At 64.7% G+C, this 26,009-nt stretch overlaps 2 protein-coding genes across 2 annotated transcripts; one reads left to right on the forward strand and one right to left on the reverse strand.

Annotated features, from left to right (window-relative positions):
- Window positions 1-1,305: 1,305 nt before the first annotated feature.
- On the reverse strand, window positions 1,306-25,212 carry GNG7 (G protein subunit gamma 7). Its single transcript, XM_032208516.1, has 4 exons — window positions 25,144-25,212; window positions 20,121-20,173; window positions 4,271-4,390; window positions 1,306-3,327 (listed from the first exon to the last, which is right to left on the reverse strand). Exons 3-4 carry the CDS (start codon window positions 4,349-4,351, stop codon window positions 3,202-3,204), a joined length of 207 nt encoding a protein of 68 aa, XP_032064407.1. The 5' UTR covers window positions 4,352-4,390; window positions 20,121-20,173; window positions 25,144-25,212; the 3' UTR covers window positions 1,306-3,201.
- On the forward strand, window positions 5,001-6,976 carry LOC116507219 (histone H1oo-like). The gene is made up of 4 exons (XM_032215210.1): window positions 5,001-5,613; window positions 5,911-6,049; window positions 6,253-6,311; window positions 6,635-6,976. Exons 1-4 carry the CDS (start codon window positions 5,023-5,025, stop codon window positions 6,974-6,976), a joined length of 1,131 nt encoding a protein of 376 aa, XP_032071101.1. The 5' UTR covers window positions 5,001-5,022.
- Window positions 25,213-26,009: the final 797 nt, after the last annotated feature.

Below are 26,009 nucleotides of genomic sequence, written 5' to 3' on the forward strand. Positions count from 1 at the left end.
CGGCCCAGCGACTGTCGCAGGGGCTGTGCCTGCAGAAGAGGCTTCCGTGGTGATGCCACCCTCTGCCCACCCAGCCATCTGAAGCTGCCTCAGAGGAGGGACACACAGACGCCCTCACAGTGCCCGAGGCAGGCGTGGGCAGGAGCCAAGGCTTTGGGGCATCTCCACGCTCTCCTTCCTTTGCTCCGGAGATTGCCAGGGAAGCTGCCTTCGCTCTCCTGCCTGCTCCGCCCGGGCAAAGCTGCGGGAGCCTCCGGGACAAAGTTCAGAGACGCTGCTATAAATAGCCCTTGTTCCTCCACCACTATTTTTAGCTCCCCGGGAGCTATAATTACCTTCTGCTGCTGCCCCGGCTGGCTGGCGCTACCGCTGCTCGCCCAGGGAGGGGCCGGGAGCTGCGGCCGGCGGGGCCAAAGACCGCAGGCAGGGTGTGGAGGGCACCGCCGGTGGGCAGCTGGCTAGGCGGCCGCAGAGCGCTGGCGAGGATTTGGCTCCAGGGCTCTTTGGAGATGGGGGGCTGGCAGCTCATGAGCTCCCTCTGTCCTGGCTCCCCTTGGCCCAGGCTCTGAGATGAGAGACGGCCGGAAGGAGGGAAGGAGGCAGGGTGGTCGTTTTGCTCCCCCCCACCCCTGCAGGCCTTTGGAGAGGAAGTGTTGGGCTGGGATGCCCCCAGAGCCCCCCCCATGAGCAGCACACTGCAGAAGGCCTGGAGTTCTCTCTCTCCCCATAGGAGGCCTTTCCTCCCTTCCCTCCCCCACCCTGGGCTGAGGGGGCAACCAGGTGGATGCTACCCCCACCTCTCTGTGCTCCACTCTTGCAGGGTGGCCCCCGGTGCAGGCCAAGGTCACCCTGGGGGCCTCCCCCTCCCCCCCAGGTCCACCTACACACACACAGGCTGGTTCCAAGAATTGCAAACCCCCCCCCACCCCCAGGGCTGGTATTCATGTGCCGCTTGTCTTGCCCTGAAGCCGCTGACCCCTTCCTTTAGGGCAGGAGGCCACTTGAGGCTTCCCTGAGGGCCAAAGAGGGTCTGCTTTTCTTGACTGCTCCTCACCCGAATTCTGCCCTGGCAGAGGTGGGCAGGGTCTCCTGGGATGAGCTGTGGGGCGCGGTGCCTCCCCGTGGATGGCCCCTTGGAGGCCCTTCAGAGGAACTGAGGGGGCTGGATGGAAACCCCCCTCCCCCTCCCTTGCTCTGATCCTCCTTGGCATTGCAGAGGCAGGAGGACCCTCCCCCCACCCCCTCTGTGGGGCGCAGGGCCTCAGGGGAGCTGCCCTCCCAGGCGGAGGAAAAACAGGATTTCCAGCAAAAGTCAGGCTTTATTCTCCGAGTTGTCAATTCACTTTTTTAAAAGAGGAGCCTCAGCACATGTTCAGTGGGAGCAAGGAAGTCAGTCCGGGGCAGAAACCGATTGCAAAAGGGAGTGGCAGGAATTAGCAAGGAAAGATGACCAGACGCAGCCTCCCTCCCCCCCCTCCTACAGACCCCCCTCTTTTTGGCAACAGGAAGAGTTTGGCAAAGAAGAACAAGAACAAGAGGAACCCTAGGCTCTTTTGAAAAACTGAGTCAACCCCTTTGTCACTTTGGAGAATTAAAAAACAAACCGCTTGAGAGGGGAACGCCCTCCCCCCCCCCTCTGTGTGTAAAAGGCCTAGGTTCCCAGAGGGGATGAGGAGAGGAGGGCGGCCCTTGAACCCAGGGCCGAAGGAGGGAGCCCCACATAGCCATGGAAGAGGCAGAGCTGAAAGCAGGGAAGACCCAGCCGGTCGACTGGGGAAGGCAATGCAAGGGGGGGGGGGAGGAGGAGGCTCCTGGGCAGGGATTGGGGGGGGGGGAGATTGCCCAGTGCTGGGTTTAGGTATAAAACAAACAGGTTTAGGGCCTCATAAAGTTGCAGACTTTTTGTTGTTGCTGTCTTTAGATTTTTGTGTGGCTTTTTGTGTGTGCTGTACTTTTTAAAATCTTGTGTAGCAATTTTGTATGTATAATTTTACAAAGACTTTAGGTGTAAGCGACACTTTAAATGTTCTCAGCTTTACCAGAGAGAGACCTTCGGAGAGCAGGTGCTCCGCCTCCTTTTGCAGTGATGGGAGGGGGGGGTCTGCTTTGGCACGCACTTGGGGGAGGGGGGCATCGGGTGTAATTTTGGCACAAAAGGCCCAAAATAGGCTGAGCCTCCCAGGAGAGCGGGGGGGGGGCAGGGAGCCCTGGTGGCCGGGGGTCCCTGGAGATGCCCCCCTCACTGCTCCTGGCCAAGGAGAAAGGGGCACCAAGCAGCTGGCAGCCCTGCAGCTTCTCTGGCTTTGCACTGGGAGGAGCTGGGGGTGCTTGCCAATCCCATTCTACCCCCCCCCTCCCCAAAGCTTCCCCAGCCAGGAGAAGAGGAGCTCTCAGCCCTTGAGGGAGGAGCTCATTCTGGACAGCAGACTCTCCACTAAAGAAGCTGGCACAGCCCCCCCCCCCCGTTCACCCCCCTCCCGCACTCCTATTCCCACATCCACCCTGCTGGCATCCCCAGGACTCCCCAGGGAACTTCGTCCTCTGTCCTGCTTTTGGGGCACGGTTCCTCTCTCGGGGAAGAGCCAGGATTGGTGCAACCAGCCACAGCACAGCCCCCCCCCCGCAAGCTTTGGCACAAGTAGGGGCTGGGTTGCTTGATGGGGGGGGCTTCCCAGCCCCTCAGGTGACCTCCTCTTTCCTGAGCAAAGTGGCCTCCTGGCTTCTCGGGACGGAGGCCACTGGCCACCCACAGAAGAACCCCTCACCCCGCCTGGCCTGCAAATGTCCCTGGGGAGCCCAAGGGGGCGGAGGGAGGGAGGGGGAGGGGGAAGCTCTACGTGACAATCAGGGGGGCGGTGGGGATCTTGGAGGGGGCCCAAAGGAGAAGAAAGAGAAGGCGTTTCTGCTTGGGAAGCTCCCTCCTCAACTATCTGGGACGGGCAGCTGCAGGAAGGGCCTCCGGCCTTTGCCTGCCCGACCCGGTCCAGGTCTCCACCGGAAGGGCATCCTCAGTGCTGGACAGACCAGCTTCCCATGGGGTCCCCTCCCAGAATGGCCCCAGGATCCTGGCCTGCGCCCTCCCGAGCCCTGGGCTCAGAACTCGGCCATCTGCCCATGGGACAAGAAGGCAGGGTGAGGCCGGCTCCCCCCCCCTGGCCTGGCTGGAGAGGAGGGCCGGGGGTGGGTGGGGGGTGCGCCTGGCTATAGGAGGGTGCAGGGCTTCTTGTCCTTGAAGGGGTTTTCCGAGGTGGGGAGGCCAACAAGCAGGGGGTCGTTCCTGGCCTGCTGCTCGCAGTAATTCATCAGCTCCAGGGAGGCCTTGGACACCTGGGGAGGGAAGCAGCCACGTCACCAACCGACCTCCGCCGCCCCTCCGAAGCCCCCCCCTGCTTGCCAGAGCCAATTTTAGCCCAAATGGAGGAGGAGGGGGGAGAGCAGGAATGAGCACTGCAGGGCTCAGGCATGGGGTTGGGGGGGGGGCTGAGCCCTGCTCTGGGGGGGGGAATCCAAATGTCAGCTGAATACCGCCCTGCCCCCCCCAGGGAAGGCAGAAGCCACCAGGTTCAAGGCTCCCACTAATCCTCATTTCCAAACTGTACCCGCATCCCCCCAAACCCCCCCCCCCAATTCTGGAGCTGATGTTCTGATGGGGGGGAGGCGGGGGCTGACTCTCCTCTCTTGCACGGCTTCCCCCCCTGCTCCTCAAGAGACCCTCCTTGCCTCCAGAGAAGTGGGGGGCCAGACCAGACAGCCTCCCCCCCCAGTGGGGGGGGAGACATACACAGGGACCAACAGGGGATAATGGCAGTGCTAAATGCAGCTGCACTGAAACTCTTCCGAGGACCAGGCTCTGGATTACAAGGACCCACCCTCCCTCTTTCCCTCCCTGCCCCATAACCATCTGGGGCCAGACGTAGGCTGGCTTCTCATAGCCTCTGAGCATGCGCAGAGGCATTCTTGGGCCAAGGAACAACCGGGGCAGGCAGGCCTCTGCGCTAAGAGGTGCTCTCCCTCTTCAGTGGGTGGGTGCAACGTCCCCCCCCTGCCTTGTGCTGAGGGCCTAGAGACCCTCCCCCACTACGGGTGCTCTCTGGGGAGGCCCTCTGCTTGCAGAACCTCCCTTCCCAGGCTGCTCAGAGCACCAGGACCCCCCACAAGTCAACCTTGAGCCCGAGGTTGCCTTCTCTCTGTCCCCCTCCCCAATTACCAGGGCACCTGCCCCTCCCCTTCGCCCGCTCCCCCACCCCCGGGCTGCCTCCCCAGAGCCCACCTTGATCCTCTCCATTCCGGCCTCAATCCGCAGCTGCTCCACCAGCTTCCTGGCCTGGGCGATGTTGTTAGTGGCCGACATCGTCTGCCATGGAGGGGGGGGGGGGTCGTCCACCAGCACCTGGATGCGGGGAGAGAAACACCAGAGAAGGGGACGCTTGGCTCCTGCCCTATTCTGCCCCTCTCCAGGGGTGGCAGAGGGCAGAATTTCCCCCTCCTCTCTTTGGAGACGAGCGCCGGCCTGCAAGTGCAGCCCCGGACAGCTCGGCTCCTTCTGCAGCTGCATGAGGGCCACAATCTCCACCAGGTGAAGATGTGGAACCTCCTCAGGCAGAGGCAGTCTATCTGAAGAAAGCAAACGGGAAATGGGATTGAGAGCAAGGCAGGGAAGGCTCTGGCGAAGGGCCCGGAGAGGGAGCCCGAGGGGGCGAAGGGCAGAGAAAGGCACCACCCCTCCCAAGGGCGCAGGGTTGGAGGGGCCGCCGCCGCCGCCGCCCTCCGGGCCTGGGTCCCACCTCCAGGGGGCTCCCTCTGCCGCTGCCTTCCTTGCAAGTCCCTGGCCCGCAGTGGGGCAGGGAAGCCGGACGCTTGTTAGCTGATCCCGGGGCGCCACCTGCAGCCCTCCGGCCGGCCAATCACCTTCTGGCCGGCAGGACCCGCTACCTCCTTCCTCCTCCTCCCCCTCCGCCATAAAGCGGGCCCAGGTGCGGCCCCTCCCGCGGAGAGCGTCGGCCGAGCGGGACGAGGCCGGAGATGGCGGGTAAGAGGCCGCCCGGCGAGCGGGACGCCCCCTCCCCGTCCAGCCCCGCCGCAGTCCGCTCCCCGCCTCCCTCCAGCCGGCTCGCTTTGGCGGCCTCGGGGGCAGCCCGCTTCTCCAAGGGCAGCTACCCGCCCACGCTGACCATGGTCACCGAGGCCGTCGGGGCGCTGAACGAGCGGAAGGGCTCCTCCACCGCCGCCATCAAGCGCTACATCCGCCACAACTACCCCGGCGTCGACCCCGTCCGCCTCAAGTACTACCTGCGCAAGGCGCTGCTGAAGGGGCTGGAGAAGGGCTACCTGGTGCGGCCCCTCCACTCCTCCGCCCAGGGCGCCACCGGCAGGTTCAAGGTGAGCGAGGGAGGGGGGGGCTCCGTTGGCGGAAGGGCTGGCCGCCCGCCCGCAGGCTCCCGCGAGACCCCTCCCCTTGTTCGGCCTGGGGCTGCTGAGTCGCGCCCCGGAGCCCACAAGCAGCGTTGGGGTCGGGCCTGTTCTCTGGGGTGCCTGATGGCCCCCTGGACCCGAGGGCACAAGGGGCTTTTCTGCCCAAGCCTCACATGGCTCCCAGCCCTTCTCGGAGCCCTCGTCCCTGGATGCCCCCCTACCCACCCCCTTGGCTTCTGGGGGGGACGACCCTAGAGGGAACCTCCTCCCACCCACCCACCCACCCCTTCCTGCTTGGCTAATGAGCAGCCGGAGACATCAGCCTTGCCAGGCCCTTGCCTGGACCTGTGCCTCTGGGGCTGAGGGCGTTTCTGTCCTGTGGGAGACGCCAGCCGCTCCTGCTTGGGCCTGGCAGAGTCCGGCCTGTGACTGCAGAGGCTTTGGAGGGCCCCCGAGTGCCCCCCTTGGCACTGTCCCCTTTGACCCCTGACTTTGCAGTTGGCAGCCCAAAAGCCCAAGAAGGAAAAGGCGAAGAGGGCCCAGCCTGCCCAGGGGGAAGGCCCACCCCCAAAACCGGAGAAGAAGAAGAAGGCGGCGGCAGCGGCTGAGGGCAAGGCAAGGGCCGAGAAGCCCAAAGGTAAGGGTGCCCCTCCTCATGCGCCAGCTGCCTTGGGAGATGGCACTGGGGGGGGACGGAGGGTGGGGGCGCCACTGCCAGAAGTTGCACTGATGGGTCTGGCAAGAGGGCAGCGGAGGGACTCGGGGGGCCGTTCTTCGCCCGGTGAGGGCCCGGCTGCAGCTTCTGCCCAGTGGGGGAGGTGCTCATCCTGTCTCTCCCAGCAGATGCCAAGGGCAAGGAGAAGGCCCCCAGCAAGAAGGCCAAGACTGAATCCGAGCCGGTAGGTTCTCCGGGAAAGGTGGGGGGCTTTATGCAGACAGCCCCAAGCAGTGCGGGGAGCTCAGCCCTTCCCTTGCCCCCCAAGTCCTGGGGAGGGGGGTCGGCCTCTGGCAGGCGAGAGGGGCTCCCCCAAAGTCCAAGGGTTGCAGCCCCCACCCAGCTCTTCCAGTGGCTCCTTCTGGGGCTCTGCCTCTGGCCAGCTGATTCCGGGCAGCGTCTCCAATGGTGCCTGCTGGGGGCCCCTGCATGTGGCCCCGTTGAGCCAAGAGATCCGGGGCTGCCCCCCAAACTAGTCCAGGGCCGAGCGCGTCCGTCTCCCTGCAGGTCCTGGCTGCAGAGCCCGTGAAGCGGAAGCCGAAGGAGAAAGCAGCAGCTGAAGGAAAGGCTCCCAAGAAGCCCAGGGCCCCCAAGACCCCCCAAGCCAAACTGGCAAAGGGCCCCTCCAAGGCGCCCCCCAAGACGGTCACCAAGGGCAAAGCTCGCCCCAAGGCAGGAGCGGAAGGGGAGGCCGAGCCCCCTGTGGGCGAGCGAGTCAAGGCAGCCAAGGGCAGCCAAGCCAAGAGCCAGTCCGGGCCCCCCAAGGCCGGGGCCCCCAAGGCCGGGAAGAAGGCGGTGGCCAAAGGCAAGAAGGAAGCCGAGGGGGCAGCGGCTCCAGAGAACGCCTGAGCTCCACGGGGTCAGCCTGCAGGGCCACAGGGAACCCCAGCAGAGCCCCAGCGGCTGGCAGAGGCTGAGGGGGGAGGCAGGTGGAAGGCTGGGCGGTTTTAACAGCATTTTAAGCCCTCGGGGATGTTTTTCAATAAAGGTGTAACATTTGGCAAGATAGCAACCCCCTGGGCTGTTTTTCCTGATCCTGGGCTGCCAGCAGGGAGGATGAAGGGACCGGAGGCTGAAATGATGAACCGATGCAGCAGAGAAAAGGCTCAGGGCAGACAGGACAGCGGCAATGTCCAATATTTGAGGGGCTTCCGGAAAGAGGAGGGGCCAAGGGGCCTGGAGGCGGGACACAAGCGAAGGAGCCAAAGAAGGACAGAAGCAACCTAGAACTCAGGAGAAACTCCCTAACAATGAGAACAGTCCACCAGTGGAACAGCTTCCCTCCAGAGGCTGTGGGGGCTCCATCACTGGAGGCTTTTAAGAGAGAGACTGGACAGCCGTCTGGCTAGGATGGTAGAGGCCAGGGGTTGGCAACCCTCGGCTCCTGAGTCCCGTGCAGCTCCCTGGTGGGTGAGCCCAGCAGGCTCTCCTTGCCTGGCCTGAGAAGGGCGACAGTGGGGGATGGAGGCTGGCTCCATATTCCAGAGCGGGAGCCAAATGCCCTTCTACCGGCCTCGTTGCTTGTGGGGTTTTGCAGGCGCTACTTCCGGCCCTTGTTGATACTGCACGCTCCGCCCGGCTTCATCCCACCTGCTGTGGCACCCTCCTCTACCTGGATGGCACAGCACCTGCCTTCCCTCCTGGAGCAGGTGTGGGTGGGTGCCTGCCCACCAACCTCTGCCCGCTTCTTGTCCCTGCTGTCCACCCCCCCTCCGCCTGGGAGGCGCTGCGCTGCGATCTCCCCAACTGGCGGGGAACACAGTGGTGCCAACAGCTGGAGCTTTCCCAGGGCAGAGCAAGGATAGCCCACCGGGTCTCCCTGCCACTCGCACCACCCGAGGGGCTCCTGCGCCACATTTTCCTTGCGTGCTTGCTGGCCACCTCCAAGGAGGGATCTGCCCTCGGACCCCCCTCCCCCGGCCCACCCACTGTGCAGCAACACAAGTGTTCATCGCACGTATCCGTCCCAGGGGGTGCAGTTTGAGGAGCCCTGATTTAGTGCAATATAAAAATGCAAAGAATTTTTCTGCGGACCACCAACATTTTCTCATGGACCCCCAGAGATCCACAGACCACCAGTTGGTGACCGCTAGACTAGAGGAGACGGATAACCCTGGATATCCCCCATGCTGCCCAGGATGGTCCTGGCATCTTTTGAAGCACCTTGGCTCAGCTTGTGATCCCCCCCCCCAATCCCCTCCGCCCCTTGTTCTGGCTTGCCCAGCTCCTCCTGAGCTTTCACGTTGCCCTCCAGGCGATCGCTGCCCCTCCATCTTTGCCTTGGCGGCGGATCTGGCACTCCTTCGGCCTGATGTGGCACAAGAGAGGCCACAAACGGAAGAGCCACTCCCGGGAGCTCCTTGCCAAAGGCCGAGAGGGGAGCCGCAGCCAGACGGGCTCAGCAGCGGGGGAAGAGGAGGCAGCCCCCGGAGCTCCGCACTCCCTCCCGAGCCCTCCTGGGAAACGCTGCCACAGCCACCGGCGCTGCTCTCTCACAAGCCGGCCGACGCCAGCCAGCATTTCAAGCGGCTGCACGCAGCGGGCCGGCTTCCAACCGGGCCCCTGGGCACGTGCGCGCCTGGCGAGCTCTCGGCGCAGACGGGGAGAGAGACGCAGCGCCGGCAGCTGCTCCCACCGCGCAGCCTTTCCCACGGCCCCAGCGCTGGCAGCCGCTTCCGAGGCGCGCGGAGCCCCCGCCACGGCTCCCCCGGACGTTATGGCTGGCCTGCCGAGCCCTCGTCGCCGAGCCGGCCTCGCAAAAGCTGCCGGGGCCGGTGGGACGGGCAGCCCTGCTGCGGCCCATTCCGGGCTCTGTGCAAACCCAGCGAACGGCTGGCCTCTTGGGCAACGGAGGGCCAGCTGGTCTCAAGCCTCGCAGCAGCCGGAAGGCAGATCCACGGGAAAGCGGGTGTGGGGAGCCCGGTCCCTACAGGGGGGGCCGGAGAGAAGGGACCAGGCAGTCACTCCCCGTTCTTGAGAACTCGAGGGAGGCATCCGACATGGCTCCTTCTGCAGGCCACACAACAGCCCTGTGAGGCAGGACAGCCCAACTCCTGAGCTCCATGTCCCAGAAGAGCAGCTTCCAATGGACGCAGTGGGGTCTCCTGCCCCATACCCAATGCCCCCTTGCTTGGCAGCTTCCCTTCGGGGCAAGAGCTCCCCACCAAAGCAAAGGAGGCGTCCCAGAGACCAACAGGGCCAGGTCAGCCACCGGGGTGGGGGTGGGGGAGATTCCCTAGACGGGGAGCCTCCAGGGCACAGCAGAGTCTACGTTCACCTTTCCTGCTGAATGGCAACGCATTTTGCTGCCAAGGAACAATCAAGTCAAAACTTGAGGATTAAACCCAGCTACTGTGGTGCCAGCTAATTTAATATCTAAATTAATCTGTTTTTTAACGGCTGTTGGAAGAGCATCACTGGCTGATGCTGACTGGAAACATGAAAGAAACCCACCGAGATAAGCACAGCGTCTTCTCACGAGGGGGGGGGAGGGGGGCAGGGCTGCTCTCCTTCCAGGCTAATTGCAGCCTTGGGGCAAAACTGCTGATCTGGGCACCAGCAGCTGGCAGAAAGGGGGGTGCCTCGTCAGCCACTCTTTCCCAGGGCGCCCCCTACCCAGAGAGGCTTTCCCAGCTCTGAGGAGTGGGCTTCATCAGGGAGAGGCTGCTTCCCCCCCCCCAAAAGACTCGGCAGTCTAATGTTGCACCGGGGGGGGGGGGCTGCCTGCCAGAGGGGGGCTGAGGGGACTTTCCTTGGAGGCCACTTTCCACGGGAGGAGCCGCCCAACTGTCTCCCAGGGGCTGCATCTCAGCCCACGAGGCAGGGTGACCAACCTGCTTTGGCCTGAAGGGTCCCCACCACCTGAGGGCCCCCTTGGCCCATCGCTTGCTGAGGAGGGGGCTCCCAGGAGGAGAGCACAGACTGCTCGGTTCCTGGCCCAACCCAGGAAGGAGACAAGCTCTTTAGCTGGGCCTGGGATGCACCAGCAGCCTCCCGCCTGACCCCCACCTGTGACAATGGGGGGAGGGGGGGGCTTTGCTTCCAAGCAGCCCCTCCCTCTGGGGGGAGCCCAGGAATAACAGAGTGACAAAAGGGGACCTCGGAGGTCTTCTAGGCCTCCTCCAGGGAGGAGAGTCCCCACTTGGGACTTCCAAAGGGAAAGGAGCTTTTGCTGTTTCTTCTTTCTCTCCCTTCCGCCTCCCCAACAGATTGTGCCAATCATGGCCGCAGCCCCTTGAGCAGCTTCTGACCTCCAGCCCCAGCCCCAATTCCAGCCTCTACCCAGCTGCTGCTGCTGTTAGCACCCCCTCCCTTCAGCCCTGGCAATGCTGCAGGCTGCAGCTGCCCAGAGATGAGGCGGGCACCCATGGCCGCCTGGGGTAGCAGGGCTCCTGTCTGCCCCATCAGGACCTGGCGCCAGGTAGGGAGGCCCGGCTGGGAGCCTCTGGGGGGGGGGAACCTGGGCGGGCAGAGGCAGGTGTGCCAGCCTCCTGGATGTCCTCACGGCTGATGGTGCCCTGCAGAAGGCCAGGGGGGGCAGCCGGAGGAAGGGGAAGCCGAACAGGGCAGCTTCTTCCCTCTGGACTTCCTGCTTTGGCACCACAGCAGCCAACCCCCCCCCCCCGCTCCCCGTTGAGGTCTGGAGCCCATTCCCCGGCTTCCCCATCGGCTGAGAGGGAGGCCGAGGGCATGGGCACAGCCGGGGGACCTTGCTGCTCTCCAAGCGACCCAGAGGAGCAGATGGATGGAGGAGACTTCAGGGAAGCCGGCCACAGACAGCCGCTTTGGCTCCTGACCGCGTGCAGAGAGCTGCACGGATTCCAGGGCTGGAAATGACCAGCAGCCGAGCTAAACTCCAGAGCCCGCCTGCCGCGTGCCAATGCTTGGGACTTTGGGCCACCTTCAAGAGCTTCCATCTCTGCCAGGCGGCCCACAGGCGGTGCCTCTAAAGGAGGGCCGTTCCCCGCTTGAACAGCCCCTCTCCAGGGAGGCCCAGTGATCTTCCTTCCCCCCCCCCCCCGGGTGCTTCTCTGCTTCCATGCCCCATTTCGGTTCCCGCGCCCCCTGGGTGCCGCAGGGCAGGCTCTCTGCCTTTCCCCATGCCATTTCCCCCTGGCCTTTTCACCCCCAGAGCCACACGGAGGGAGTCCCAGCCTGCCAGTTCCCTGCCTCTCCCGGCGTCCTCCCCGTGCAGCCGAAAAATGGCCACAGCCGGCGGTCTCATCCGCCCCCTCCCCATGCAGAGGAAGCCCGGTGTGAGGCTGAGCTGCCGGCTTTGTGGTGGAAGTAGGGCACACGGCGTGCCACCCGGGCACGTGCCTCTGCCTTCCCTGGGGAGCTTCTCCCAGGCGCCTGGGCAGCCCCGTGCAAGCAGCCTCACGCGGACCGAAAGGTGGCACCTTTCCAGGGCGCCCAGGCTGACCCCCTCAGCCCCGATCCCCTCGCCCGGCCCTGCCAGCCGAACGAGGACGTTTGGCTTCTTAAGACAAATCTGGATTCCATCTTTTATTTTTCACTGAGCGACACCTGAGCACCTGAGCGTAACACCAGCTTCCCCAAACCCTCCCGGGCTAAGGAGAGACTCCGGCTGATCAGTCCTGTGGCAGAGAGTCCCGTGTTCGAATGCAGCTTTTCTGGGCAAAGGATCCAACACAGCCAGGGCCAAGGGGGGCTCCCTGCCCCTTGGCCTCCCCTTCCCCAAAGCCACCAGACGCCTCCCTTTGCCAGAAGGAGTTGGCATCCTGGGGGTGCCCGGCAGCTGGCTCAGACAGCTAGGGGGGGGGGGGGGCAAAGGGCTGCCTTCCCTGCTCTGCCCCCTGACCGGGAAAGCCCAGGAGAGGCCCAGGTGCTTCAGACGTCCTCCCCCCCCCCCAGTAGCCTCTCTGGAAGAACAACACTTGGGGATCTCCCCCCCCTCCCATCTTCCTACACCCCAGTCCCTGCCTGCCTAAGCGGCGTCTCTGGGCTTCCACTCCAAATTCCTGGCCCTGAGAGGAGGGGGACCTCTGGGGGCAGAAGCCTCGGCCTGGCGCTACCCCTTCCCATCACCTGGCAGGGCCCAGACTCTGCCCAGGAGGCCCCGGGGATCGGCCCTGGCTGTCTCCGGCCCTTGGTCTCCCCAGCAGCAGCAGCAGCAGCAGCAGACGGGTCCGCCTGGGCCTCAGCAACAGGCCAGGCTCCAAGGTCTCCAGACGGCCACTGTCGGCCGTCCAAGAGGCAGGGCAGCCACCCAGGATGGCGGTCAGGGAGGCCATCGGAGGAAAGGAAGGCCTGAAATAGCTGCTGGCCCAGAGAAGCTGCTCCTGAACTCAACCAACCTCGGGCACAGCAGATGCAGGAAGCAGACCAGGCTGGGGGGGGGGGGGGGGCTTTGGCCAGCCCCAGAACCACAAGGCTGCATAAGCCACAGACAGCCCCCCCTCCCCAAGCCCCCCAGGCACGAAGCCAAGGCTCGGCTGCAGCCCTCCAACCACCAGGCTGAATCAGAGGGCATTTTGGGTCCCCAATGAGGCTCACACCCACAGAGCCATGGCAACTGGCAGGCACAACATGCCCCCCTCCCCACCTGCTTTGAGGCAGGAGGCCTGGGCCGAGAGGGGAGGGGGCACCAGAGGGAGGCCAGAGGGGATTTCTGAGCTGTTTCCGGAGTTCAAAGCCTTCTGGGGGGTGTCCAAGGACTGTGGATTCCCTCCAGGCTGTGCAGGTCAGGGGAGAAGAGGAGGGGTTGCCTCCGATGGCCAGCTCTGGAGCCTCAAAGCCAGGCATGGCAGCCCCTCCCTCCCCCCCGCCCCCTGTCCATCCCCTCCCTCTGAGGCATGGTGGGGGGGAGCCTCCAGGAGAAGAACAGCCTCCTCACTCTGCCTGGCTGAGCTGCTAGGCAAACAGGGGTGACATCCCATCCCGGAAAGAGCCCCATTCCCAGAGGGGCAGCCGAAGTGGGGCTGGCCCTCTCTAGGGGCCTCGCCTGGGCAAATGGCTGGCTTCACCCCCTGGCCTCTGCCGCCATTGCAGGGCAGCCGGGACCAAGCCAGGGCTGAGGACGAGGGGACACCTCGGGGCCTCTGCTAGGCTGCTTAAGCCGCCCGGCCCTCGCCGGCTGCCAGGGGGGAACGGAGCCGCCCTCTGGGCTGGCAAACAGGGAAAACACCCCAGGGGAGGCGATTCCAGTACCCAGGCAGGGAGGCGTATTTGAGGTGCCAGGCCCTCCACACCAGCCCCCTCCCCAGGATCTGTTTGGGGAGGAACCTGCACAGCCCCCACCCCACCCCAGCACAGCCCCCCAGAGCAGCAGGGGGAACCACCTCTGCCAGGCAGTCTAGACTGGGGTCAGGGACTGACCCCAGGCCGCCCAGTGGACATAAGGGGCTGCTGCCCCCTTGTGCCCGGAAACTCCTCCTTCGTGGCAGCAGAGGAAGGAGGGGGCCACTCCCCCCGCTTTCCTTCCTCTGGACCCACAGATGGCGCATCTGCCCCTGCTGACACGCCTGCATCCATGCCGTGGGGGCGGGGGGTGTTCAAGCACGAACGTCTCCCTTGGAGCCCTGCTCTCTTTTCAGAACTGGGGGAATTGGGCGATTGCTGGTTTCCAGAACCCAGAAGTGACCGGATGGACTTGGGCGAGAGGGCCTGGGGCCACTTGCCCGTCCGGGTCCCTCCGGGGTACCTGCAGCTTCTGAGGCTCTTCCCCCCCCCCCCTTCGGTCCCAGCGGCTCCTCCTCCTCCTCCTTCCCTACGCAGAGCCTCTCCGCCCACCTGAGTCACTTGTTCCAGCTTCCTCAAAATCTCACTGTGTTCATGGAAACTTCTCCCCCCCCAGACACCCCCCCCCGACAGTTCAAAGAAAAGGGGAGGCTTTCCTGGGTGCCTGATGGGAAGGAGGCTTATGTCACAAGCTCCCAGCCACCCTTGGATGAACGGGATGCCCAGGGGTGGGGGCTTCATGTGAGAATCCTGGGGCGGGGGGCCCTCTCCTGCAGAGCTGGCTGAAGGAAAGGGGCCCCCACCCCCTCCCTCTGCCCAGGGCCACCGCCTGCCCAGGAAGTGGTCTGTGTGCAGACAGGCCCCGGCAGCCCTCCAACCAGGGGGCCTTGGGGGGCATCCTCCGAGAAAAAGGGGGCCTTTAGAGGCCAGCCCAGACACCCCTAGTCACCCCCCTACACACACACAGCTTTATGCCCAACAGAGACCAGGATCAAAGTGGGCTCAGCAAAGGGCCCCATGACTGCCCCACAAGTCCCACCCACAAGCAGGGGAGGGTCCCTCTCCCTCCCTCCCAGCTCTCAGCCTCCGTACCCATTTCAGGCCAAGGAGGCGGGGGGGGGGGGGGCCCAGGGAGGCCTCTCCGTGTCCGGGGGGGGGGGGGAGAGATTCTCTGGGCGAGGGGGGTTCTGAGTAAGGAGGGATTCCCCGAGGGCCCAAGGAGGGTCCTGCCTCGGGAGGTGGGGGAGGCGGCCATGGGCCCCTCCAGCTTCAGGAGCCGCTGGGCCTTGGAAGAAGGGGTTCCTTGCTACGGAGCTTCCCCCCCCCACAGCCAAAGGGGAGGAGGGGGGCCTGTGGAGCGAGGTCTCCCTCAACGGAGCTCAGTGGCCGACTGGACAGCCGAAGCGCAAGAGCCAGAGGGCAAGCAGGGCTGCTGTGCCCCGTTTCCTCTCCCTCCCTCTTGCTCCGGAGATGCATCCTTGATCAGAGTTGGGGGTGGGGATCCCCTTCCGCCTCCCCCCAGGGAATCCTCTGCTTGCTGGAAAGGCTCCAAAGGGGGCCAATGAGGCCGCAAGGGACGCAGCCCCCTCCCAACCGAGGCCGGCAGAAACCGCTTCCAGAGCCAACCTTCTGGGGGGGGCGTTGGGACCCCCCTCCCCATCCCCTTATGCAAGGAAAGCTGCAGCCGGCGGCCGAGGACAGCCAGGGGCACCTCTGAGCCAAGCCGGGGGGGGGGGGTGATGCCCTCTGCCAAGCGCCAAGCAGTAGCCGGCTCACCCTTTCATGGCTGCTTGGGGAGGGGCTGTACTGGCGATGGTAAGTGGAGGGCTGGCGCTCTTCATGGTGGGGGGGGAGAGCAGGAGGAGCCCACTATGATTTGATAGCCCAAGCAGCCCCCTGGCACAGCTCAGAGCCTTTCTCTGCTCTGGAGGTGCCACCAGGAAAGTTGCCCCTTGTGCCTGGCCCCATTCTGCAGGGCCACTCTGCCAGGCGCCAGGTGGAGGGGTTCTCCTTCAGATCCTGCCAGAGATGGGTTGCTCCTGGTTTGGCCGGGAGAACCTGTATTAGCGGCAGTGGGAGCCTCCGCCCGCCTGCCCGCCTCATCTGCCCATGTGCAGAGGCCTTGCGAGTGCCCGTGAGTGCGTGCAGGAGCATGCCCGAACCAGTAGTACAAAGATTGGCAACCCACCACTGGACCCTCCCCTCTGTTGCCCACGGTCTCCCTCTGGGCTCAGCAACTCTAAGAGGTCTCCAGGGGCAGACAGCTCCCCGAGACACCCCCCCAATCCCCTCAGGCCCTCCGTCCCTTGGACCCCTCAGGCCCCACCCGTCCTCCGGACACAATGAGGAGCCAGTTTTCCTGCTGCTGTGGCCCCGGACCTCCCCCAGCCCCGTCCGCAGAGGGGCACGAGGGGCCTTCCCTGGCAGAGGGGAAAGGGAGCAGCCGCCCGGGGTGGGGAGGAAAAGCCCCCAGCAAGACCAACAAACTGGCCAGTCAGATGCAAAAGCTCCCCCCCCCCCCCCGGCTGCCGAGCGCCCACCGCCTGGGCCTTCTGGCAGAGCAGAGAGAGAATTGCCCTGCGACCGAGCGGCCTTTCACGCCTGGGAACCCTCCGTCTGGCTACACCGAGGCCGGCCAACAGGCACCTCCTGAGGGTCAATCAGAGGGCTCGGTTGCTGCTGCTGCACGCAAACATCCGGGAGCTGCTTTTTCCAGGGGCCCCGCGGGTGCAATTGCCCCCCCTCCTACGGCAGCTGTGCCGAGAGCCTCTCTGGCCACGAGCAGCAGGACCTGGCGCTGCCCAAGGGCATCCACTGCCCAGCTCCTTTGGAAGGACTCGGCCAGGGCTGCCATGAGGGACTCGGCCTTTCGCTGGCCTTAACTCTCCAACCGGTCAGCAGCTCCTGGAAGGGGCAGCGGTCCGGCCTGCCTAGCCTGCCGTGGGTCAAGCCCAGAAGGGGCGTCACAGGGCCGAGTCCAAGCAGCCTTTGCCCACAGCCTCTGCCAAGGACACGGCAGCGCCTCCCCCTCTCCCTCTGGTTGGCCAGGAAAGGATCGCTGGGCCCTCCCGCTGGCCAGGGGCTTCCCTCCCAGGACACGAGGGCCCGCTGGGGGCATCATGGCTCGTGGGGACATGCTTCTCCTGGAATGGGCCTGTGCTGTGGCTCAGGGAAAGGGGATTCACATCCTCTGCCCAGGATAGACTGCCTCTAAAGATGGAGGTTCCATTCCCCCCATTCTGGAGGGTATCTCCTGGCCGACTGAAACCATCTCCTGGTCAGATGTACCCTCCCCCTCGGCAGCCCCCCTGCTTCACCCACACACCCTTCAGGAGGCAGGACTCCCCTCCATGCCTGCCCCCCCTTGTCCCCCCCCCCAATTCCCTCGGGGTGTTTGCAAGCCGAGCTGTCCGACCGAGGCCCCCAGCCGGAAGTGGCCCTGCAGGGCATCTCTGGCCAGGCTGGGATCCCCCCATGGGCTTTTCCACGGAAATTCCCAGCTCTGGGCTGGGAGGAGGGAAATGGGGGGGGCGGGGGGGGCAGCCACCTGGCTGAAGAGGCATAGCAGAGAAATTAAGCTACAGACCAGGCAAGAAAGCCTGTCCAGGACAGTCAGCCCCCCATGCTCCCCACCCCAGGTGCAACCCAGCTGCAGGACCCCCCAAGCCAACCAAATTGCCCAGACCAGCCGTGACTGGGGGGGGGGAACACCAGCCGGGCACCAAGGAAATCTGCCCCCCTTGTTTCCCCTCCATATTTGGTGGGAAAGCCCTGTAGAAGGAAGGGAAGGAGGGGAAAAGGTGGGTGGCCCTTGGCAACGGCCCCCACGGCCCCCACAGCCTCCCTGCCCCACGAGCGTGACTCTTCTCCTTGGCTGACACGCCCCCACCCATTTGCCTTCGGCAACGGCCCCCACGCCCCACGAGCTTCGGCGCTGCCCATTCACCGTCCACAGGGTCTCCATGCTGAGGCTACCTCCGTGCCCTGAGAGCTGCCCAGGGGCACGTGGGGCGAGGGGGGCAGGAGGCTGGCAGAAAGAAGCAGCCCACGCACCACTGTCCATTGTGCGAGGCAGCTCCGCCATTCCCAGAGGAGGAAGCCGGCCCTAGAGGGCACAAGGTTGCAAGGCAGAAGGGGGGCAGGGGGGCAGCCCTCCCAGTGGGAGCCTGCTGAGCCCTGCCCAGGGGCTGCCGAAGCCCAAGGGTCAGCGGGGTGGGCTGGAGGAAGCCAGGGGCCCCTGGCCAGTCAGGAGGTCCACCAGTCTGATGGGCTCTGCTGGCCCAGCTCTTGCAGGGGGCTCCCTCCCCAGAGGGAGCCTGCAGGAAAGACCCCCTGCTGAACACACACACACACACACACACATCCCGTCCTTCTGCAAGGAGCCTCCCCAGAGCCCAGGGCTCCTGCTTTGATGACACACAGACGCACACAGGGAGCCCTCCTGTCACGAACCACCCTGCCAGGCCAACGGAGTCCCCAACGGAGTCCGCCAGGTGGGATTTTCCACAAAGCTTTCCATAACAACCCATTTTCCAAAGTGGGATATGTCTGCCCCCCCCCACCCCTTGCGATGAGGTTGGCTCACCAAAAGGCAATAGGGGATCCCCCCACCCCACTGCTTGTGGGAGCCTCTTAACCACCAGCACTACCCCCTGCCACACACACACCCCCAGGAAGCAGAGCCTCCGAGGCCCCGGGATGTTTCCAGAGCCGTCCCAGAGCCTCCGAGACCCCCTCGTGCCTACAGAGTGTTGGGGGGCTGATCAGGAGGGGAGGGGCCCTTCAGCCCCCTCCAAGCCCTAAGAGGGAAGGGGGCTTCTGCAGGGGCTCCTCCTTCCACAGCTTTGCAGGCACAGGGATTCCCCTCCGGGGCAGCTTCTCCTCCCAGCCTCTCCGGAAGTGAATTTGGCTTTGCCCCAAACGGCCAATTCTCCCTTTTCTTCTCAAGGTTCGGCTGCTGCTCTTCCCTTCAAGGGAGGATTCCCCGCAGAGAGCTGAGCCCCAGAGGAGCCGTTGGGGAAGGAGGGGGGGGGAGGAGGACTGGAAGGGGTCTCCCTTTTGCCAGCCCTCGGAGGAGGAGACGCTCTTAGGTCTTTCTGTGGGGGGGGGCGAAGGGTCTGGGGGCTCAGAGGCACATACGGTCCATGCCAGCCAGCCAAAACCCCTGGAGGGCAGGAACAGCCACTTGGCTGGAGAGGCATGGGCCTGCAGTGCCCCCTGGTGGCACATGCCTTACAGGCATGCACATCTCTCTTGCAGTGCCCCCCCCTTGCAAATTAGCTCCCTCTCCTGCTGAGAGCCCCCCCTCCCTGCAAGGAGTGCGACCCCCTTCCCTGCCCTGATGGGACCAGTCTGAAGGGGGAACTGGCTCCTTTTAAGCGGGGGAGGGGGGCTTTTATGAGAGAAGAAACAAGGGCAGCCTCTATGGGGGGAGGGTGTGTCTGTGTGTGCGTTTGCACACTCCTCAAAGGCAGAACAGGCTGTGGCTCAAATCAAATGAGGAGGAAGGAAAAGCCCACCTGGGGCCCGAGAGTGGCACAGGAGCCCACTCCCACCCAGGAGGTCGCTCAACACCTTCGCCCCGTGGGAAGGCCAGCAGTCCCTCCAGCGACCGGACATCCCGCCTGCCTCAGAGTCACAGGCCCAAAAGAGGAGGGGAAGCACGGAGAAAGCCAAGGAGGCTCTTAGGCCCACCGCCTCGCAGGCCCTGAAGCCCTGGCCTCCATGGCTCCCGGAAGGCAGGAGACCAGGGGGAGGCCCTGGAGGGAGGCAATGCCCACCACCACCTCCCTAAATGAACCCCCCCCCCAACCCTTCCTTTAGGAGCCCCTAGTGGCCGGCCAAGAAGGCAAAGCACGGCTGGTGGAGAGAAACCCCAATGAGGAGGGCTCCTCCTCCTCCTCCTCCTCCTCCCTATTCCCGGGAGGGGTTTCCTCCATCTGCCCCGGCTGCCTCTCAGGAGCCTCCTGGAAAACCGGATACGGAGCAACAAAGGAAATAATCAGGGGCCCTCGGGGCTCAAACCCGTGGAAACGGTCTGCCCTCCGGATGACAAAAGGCTCAGCGACATCGGCTGCTCAGGCTCCGCATCCCCAGGGGGCCCAGCCCCACCCCCCCGGACTGCAGGGCAGGAAGCCTGTCCAGGTTTTAGGAGGAGCCTGGCTTGTTTGCCATGAGGCCAGAGGCCAAGACCAGCCTGCCAGCCCTGCAAGGTAGTCCCAGAGAGGAAACCGGGCCCCTGAGCGGCAACGTTGCCTTTATTTTGAGGCTACAACAACAGAATCCGGCAAGTGCCGGAAAGTGCCCCCCCACCTTTCCCCCAGAGATTTAGGGAGGGTCCCTCGGAGACGCTGCTCCACCACCCCCTCTTCTCTCTCCTGGACTCAGACTACACGTCCCCCAAAGTTATTCTCACAGCCTGCGAGAGCCCCCCCGCCCCCCAGTGCTCCTCAGAGAGCAGCCTTGTCCTTTGGGGGGAGAAGGGGTCCTTGGCAGGTTCTCCTTGAGCCAGGGGGCTTGTAATTGAAGTTATGCCCTCCCCTCCTTCCCCTCCCCACCCATCCCCGTTCCTCAGGCAACAGGCAGCTGCTGAGACCAGGACTGGGACTGGCTCCACGGACCCCTGGGCCCACGGCCTCCTCCAGGCTGCTTCTGCTCCCCTCCAGTCGGAGCCATCAGCTCACCGGTCTCCCCGACTCTCTTTGCCCCCCCCCCTTCTGGCCAGCCCCCTTGTTGGGCCATCCGGAGGGTGAGCCAGGGGGTGCATGCAAGGGGGAGGCTGGCAGAGCCTTACCTGTCGAGGAACGCCTTCCCTCAGACTCCAGGGGCACTGCAGGGGCTGCCTTCCTAAAGGGACCAAAGGCAGGAGTCAATTGGGGAGGGGTCTCCCAAGAATCAATACACCTACCTGGCCTGAGCAGTCAGCAACACGGGTGAAGGTGGGGACGGAGGGGGGGGGAGGGGTCTGTACCGTTTGCACCGGATGCCAGGACAGCCTCCGTGGCTGGGCTCCCCCTGCAGCCGAGGGGCTTTTATAGAGGAGCCGCCTCCCAGGCTTGGGGCTGCAACTCCCACCCATCGGGGTCTTGTGCCAGGGCAGAGAGGGGCCACCCCAGATGCCGGACGGTGGCTCCCTCTGCGTGGACCCTGTGGCCCACGTCCCAAGCTGCCGAGGGGGAAGGGGGTGGGGCAGAGGCCAGGCAGCCCCAGAGCTTCCCTGAAGCGGAATCCAGAGGGAAGGTGGGGTTCAGGGGAGGGTCCCCCAGCAACCACCGAGGCTCCCTGGGGCCACCCCAAAGGAGAAGCAGGAGGATGGAGAGAAGGCCCGGGGGGGGGGGAGCGGTTGTCCTTCAGGCCGGTTCCTTCTAAAGAGAATCCTTTTGCAAGGAAGGGGTGGAGGGTCTCTAGGGGCCCCCCTGGCCAACCACTCTGGGCAGAATACGAGGACTGAAAGAAATAAAAGCCACATGGGGACAGAAGAAAACGGAGCCTTCACATTGAATGGCCCAACTTCCCAGAAGCCCCCAAAGACAAGGGGTCCCGAGTGCCATTTCCCAAAGGGAACCAGTCAGGGAGTCCAGAGCCCCATTGCAACTGGGGGGGGCTTCGGTGGGGGGGGGTGAGCCCGAGGGCCGAATAAGCTGCCTTCCGAAAGGGGGAGGAGCCGGTTGGTCAGCCGCAGACGCAGGCAGCCTCCCTTCAACAAGATCAACTAATCGGATGAGATTAGAGGCCCAAAGTAAGCCAATTCTCTGCCAATTCTCTGCAAGAGAACCAGCTGTGGATCTCGGCTAATCTTGCTTCCCCACAGTGGCAGCCAGCACCCCCCGCACAGACCCCCAGCGCTTCCCCACGTGGGTCTGTTCGGTAGAAGGCTTCACGGCTCTGGCAGGAGGCCAAGAACAAAGGAAGATCAGAAGAAGGGGAAGGAGACGACACCCCCCCCCTCCCCGGTTTCTTTGCAGAAAGCAGCTTTTTTTTTTTGCCAGTTAGACTCCCTGGACAGATGGGGGACAGGCGTGTGATTCAAAAATACCCCAAGAAGACGAGGGGCTTGGGAAAAAACTAACCGCTATTTGGAAGCCATCCTGCATTCTTTAGAGACCCCCCCCCCCTCCGAGCGGCTCCAGGGAAGCCCGTGAGGCCAAAGGCCAGTTCCTTCCGAGATCCTCAGAGGGGCCTGATCTCCCCCAAGAGATGAGAGCCTGCAAGAGATCCAGCCAAGAGCTGGCAGGATTCTTTGCCTATCAACCCACCTCAAGAAATAAAGAGCAGGAAGGGCCCGGAAAGGCATCAGGCGAATCTCAAGACACAAACCACCGATCCCTGGCATGGCTCCACTCGGCCATTCGGGCAGTGGGACACCGCCCCCCTCAACACAGCTGGGCTGCAGACCAGAATGGGGCCTGAGAGGCCGGCCGGCTGCGGTGGCCCTGTCCCACTGAGGAGGGGGGGGGGTGCAAGAGAGTGGCCTGGGGACCAAGGAGGCCTTCCTTGAGCCACTGGGGCAAATTAACAGAAACAGCCACGGAGCCTCCAGAAGATCCCGCTCGGGCCAAGCCACGGAAGGCCACGCGCCAAGGTGGGTCCTCGGGCGCCCTGTGACTCTGCTGGGGGCGCCTCTTCTGCAGGCCCCGGCTGTGCGCCTGTGTCCCTTTGCTGCCTTTCGTCTTCAGGCCCCTCTCCCATCTTTCCCTCTCCTCTATTTGTGTGGCGTTTAGAGACCCCGACCAGCTCTCCACCTTCAAGGCAGGAGAGGCCAATGAAGGCTCTGCCTGGGCACGAGGCCTCTCGGGGGCAGGCAGGGAACCAGGACCGCCCCAGGAGGGGTCTCGGAGGGGGGCAGGCAGCACCCAAAGGCCAACCGGAGGTGCAGAGCAGTGCAGCTGGGGAGCAGCGGTGCCACCTCCTACGGCCTGGGGTGCCCCGTTCTGGACCAGCTGAAGGGCTCTTGAAGGCTGCTGCCCACAGAGTGCGCTGCCCCGGTCCACGTGGAGGGATCCTCCAGGAGTCCTGCAGCTGGTGAACAGGATGAAGCCCCCGCCCTGCGCAAAGCCCCTCTAGGCCGCGAGGGCCACCCGGAACTGGCGAGGCAGCCAAGGCCACCGCATGGGGCCGGCCATGGGCTGCTCTTGGGTGGGTTTAATAACCCAGGAGGGACCTGGCTGAGTCCCCAGCCTGGAGGGCCCCTGGGCTCAAACTCCTGAGACTGTCCTCCGGGCACTGCCCCTAAGCTCCAGGTGCATCTCGGGGGGGGGGGTTCCCTGCCAGCCGGCTGCAATATTCAGAAGCTCTGGAGATGTTCCTGTCCCAGCAAGGAAGGGACCCCCAGGAGGCCAAGAGCGAAGGAGAAGCCCCACTTGGTCCCCCCCCACTAGGAACACAGAGAAAGATCTCCTGGAACCCGGACGGTGGTCCTTGGCTCAGAGCTGCTCTTCCTCTCCCTCCAACTGACTCCAGTGGCCCCTTCGGCTGCCAGAAGCCCCCAGGAGGCCCAGGAGGCAGTGTGGGGATGGGCAACCTCAAGGCTGCCACAAAGGCCTTTGCTGAGTTGCCCACCGGACGGACGGACCCTTAGGAGGAGCCTCCCCTGCTGTGGAAGCTGGCAGGGGCCCAGTGCCCTCTACCCCTCTCGGGCGGGGGGGAGGGGGAGGACACCAGCAAGCTGAAGAGCAATCGGATGAGGGATGGCTGGTGGGTCCCCCGTGCTGGAGAGGAGGGGGCTTCAGCGAACTAAGTGGAAGGGGAGAAGGAGAGCCACAAAAGCAAAGTGCTCAGCCAGGAGAAAGAGGGAGCCGAAATGCACACACACACACACACACACACACACACACACAGACCATCCCCCTCCTCCCCCTCCTCCATGCAGTCACAACCGAACCTTTTGTTCCCAGGGAGGGGAGAGCTTTGCTCCTCCCTGCTCTGGTCAGAGAGAGGCTGGGGAATGTGAGGGTCCCGTCCCTGGACATCTAGCTCAGATGCCGGGGAAGGAGAGCAGAGGGGCGGGGGGCTGCTTCCGGAGAGCCCCCACAGCACCCGAGACCACTTGGGATCCCCCCTGCCTGAGATCAAGAAGTTCTGTCCAGAGAGCGCAGAGAAAGCCCCCCCCCGGGCACCCACAGCCCCTCCCCCCTCCTGGGCACAGGGGGCTTAGGAGAGAGACTGACAAAACAGGGAAAGGGCCCATCGCAGACACCAACTGAATTGTAGTCTGGGATGAGCACAAAACGAGGCGGACTTTGGCCTTAAACGCACACCGACCCCCTCGCATTTCCCAGAGGACGGCGAAAGCCCTCCTGGACGGGATCCTTGAGGAAACCTTGGGGGGGGAGCAACCCTGAAAACGGCCAGCCCCTTCCCCACTGTGAAAGCCAACTCAGCTATGAGTCCGGATGGGCCCCGTTTCCCAAAGACACGACGGGAGGATCCCCGTGCTCCGAGACCTGATCCTGCCTGAAGAAGAAACCGCACCCGTTTCCCTCGCTCGGTTCCAGGGGAGGCGAGAGGGGAGCCGGGCAGGAGCCTTTGGGTTCTGCTTGGGGGAAAACAGGGGGGAGCGGTGGGGGGCATAAGGTGGTGAGGCAGCCATGCCAACCCCATGGCCCATCCAGCAGAGACCAGGACACAAGGCCCTAATTGTGGTGTTTGTGTGAGGATAACATCACACAGGTGATGCCATTTTGAGAGCAGCTTAGGAAGGGGGTTCAAAGGGGGCCCGGAAGGGCTGCTGGCCCCAGAGAGAAGGGTGAGAAGAGGGATGCCAAGGCAGGGGACACCAGAGAGCCGGGGGGGGGGAATGGCTGGATGTCCCCTGGGAGTCCCTTTCTGTGAAAAACCAGGCAGGGCAGGCAAAGTGCCTGGCCACTTTGGGAGCAAATGGGAGCACCCCCTCCCCTCCCAAGAGAGGGTCTGTTTCACTAAAGCTCCACAGCGCTCCAGGAGAGATGGGGGTGGGGGTGGGGGGAGAGAAACTCTTGCTTGGCAGGCCGAGGGGGCTGGAAGAAGCCCCCCTCCAGCCCCCTCCTCTTGGGCCCCCTTTGTCCTCGCGGGAGGGTCCCCTACGAGAGAAGAGGGGAGATGCTCCCCCCTAAAGGAGGATTCAAGCAGGGGCTGAGAGAGGAAGGCCAAAGGTTGGGGGGGGGGAATGTGACACTGAGCAATTCTGTCGGGGGGGGGGAAGCGGGGGGGGGCAGCAAACGCCTTAGGGGCCCATGGAGATTCAGGAGAATCCCGAGGAGGGGATTTGAATGGGGAAAATGGGGGAACATGACACGACTCACGAGGAAGGGCGGGGGGGAGGGCGGGGGGAGAAACCTTTGCAGGCAGAAGGGGCCGGGGGTCTCGGGCAGCTGAAGTGGGGTCCGGCGCGGGGCGAGGCCGGCCTGGGCAGCAGCATCGGAGCTGCTCCTCCCTTCTGGGGGGTTGGGGCGAGGCTGGAGCTTCGCGCCCCCTTCGGAGACCCGTCCTTGGGCTGGGGGGGGCGGGGGCAGCCCGGAGGGTCTGGGGGCGATTCTCAAGGGAGGGGCCGGGCGCCCTGCCGGAGGAGGGGGGCGCTCGGGGGCGCCTCGGGGGAGCCGCAGCCATTCCCGGGGAGGGGCGCAATCTCAGGCGGGGGAGACACGAGCAGACCGCCGCGTCCGCCTGCCTCGAGCTGGCTGCGCTGGACCGGGAGCTGCCCGCCCTTCGGCCCGGCGGCGCTGAGGGTCGGCCGGCAGGGAACCGGAGCAACCCGGCCAGGAGGACTCCCGCTCCTCTGGGCCCGGAGACCCGTCCTCTCCGCCCCGCAGCCGCCGCCGCCCGCCCGCAGCCCGCCTCACCGGCTCCTCCGCCGCCGCTCGGCCGCCTCCCGCTCTGCCCGCGACGCAGCCCCGCCGAGGCCGCCGGCCCCGAGCACCTGACCGACAGCTCGCCTGGCCAATCCGCTCCAGCGCCTCCGAGGAGGGCGGGCTTCCCCCCCCCACCCCGCGGACCTCGACGGTTCGGCAGGAGGGGCGGGGCGAGGATGCGGAGGGCCAATTGACGGGCAGACGGGAGACGAGGCCCGCGATGGGGGCGGCCGGTGGGAGAGGTTGGGCTTCGGGGAAAGCCGAGCTTGGCCGGAGGGGGCGGGGAAACGGAGGAGCCCCTCCCCTTTCGTTACAACAGCCCTGCGCGGTGGGCCCCTCTCGGAATCCAGCCTCCTAAAGATTCCCCCCCCTCCCCATTAGGAAGGGGCCCCAGCAGGTGATGCCCGCCCAGTGCAGTCCGCAGCTGTGGCCACCTGGACCAAAGGGAAGCAGAGCGCAGGCCCCTCCTGGGTGCCTCGGACCCACCTTGCGCTTCGTCTGCATTGCCAGCTCCGGTTTTCCCTGCGCGAATTCCCCAGTCCTTGGATGGACCCCGAGAGGCTCCGCACGAGCAGGAGGGAGGCCTGCTACGGCCTCGGAGGAGACGGCGGCTCCCCTTCCTGCCCACGTGGCCGGATTCATTTTTACCATCATAAAATGAATGGGGGGGGGAAGGGGGCGGGTCCCACAGAAGGGACCTCGGAGGCCTTGGGCGCCTGAGTAACTGGGGGGCGGGTGGCCATCTCAGTGGAGAGAGATTGGCAGCACCCAAATAACTCCACCAAGGGCCACTGGGAGGTTTAAGTGCTGGATAAGGGGGTGGGAGGGGGGGGTCTCATCCAGCAGGCAGGGAGGTC

The sequence above is a fragment of the Thamnophis elegans genome, chromosome 1 (genome assembly GCF_009769535.1).
Source record: "Thamnophis elegans isolate rThaEle1 chromosome 1, rThaEle1.pri, whole genome shotgun sequence".
Classification (NCBI taxonomy): Eukaryota; Metazoa; Chordata; class Lepidosauria; order Squamata; family Colubridae; genus Thamnophis; species Thamnophis elegans.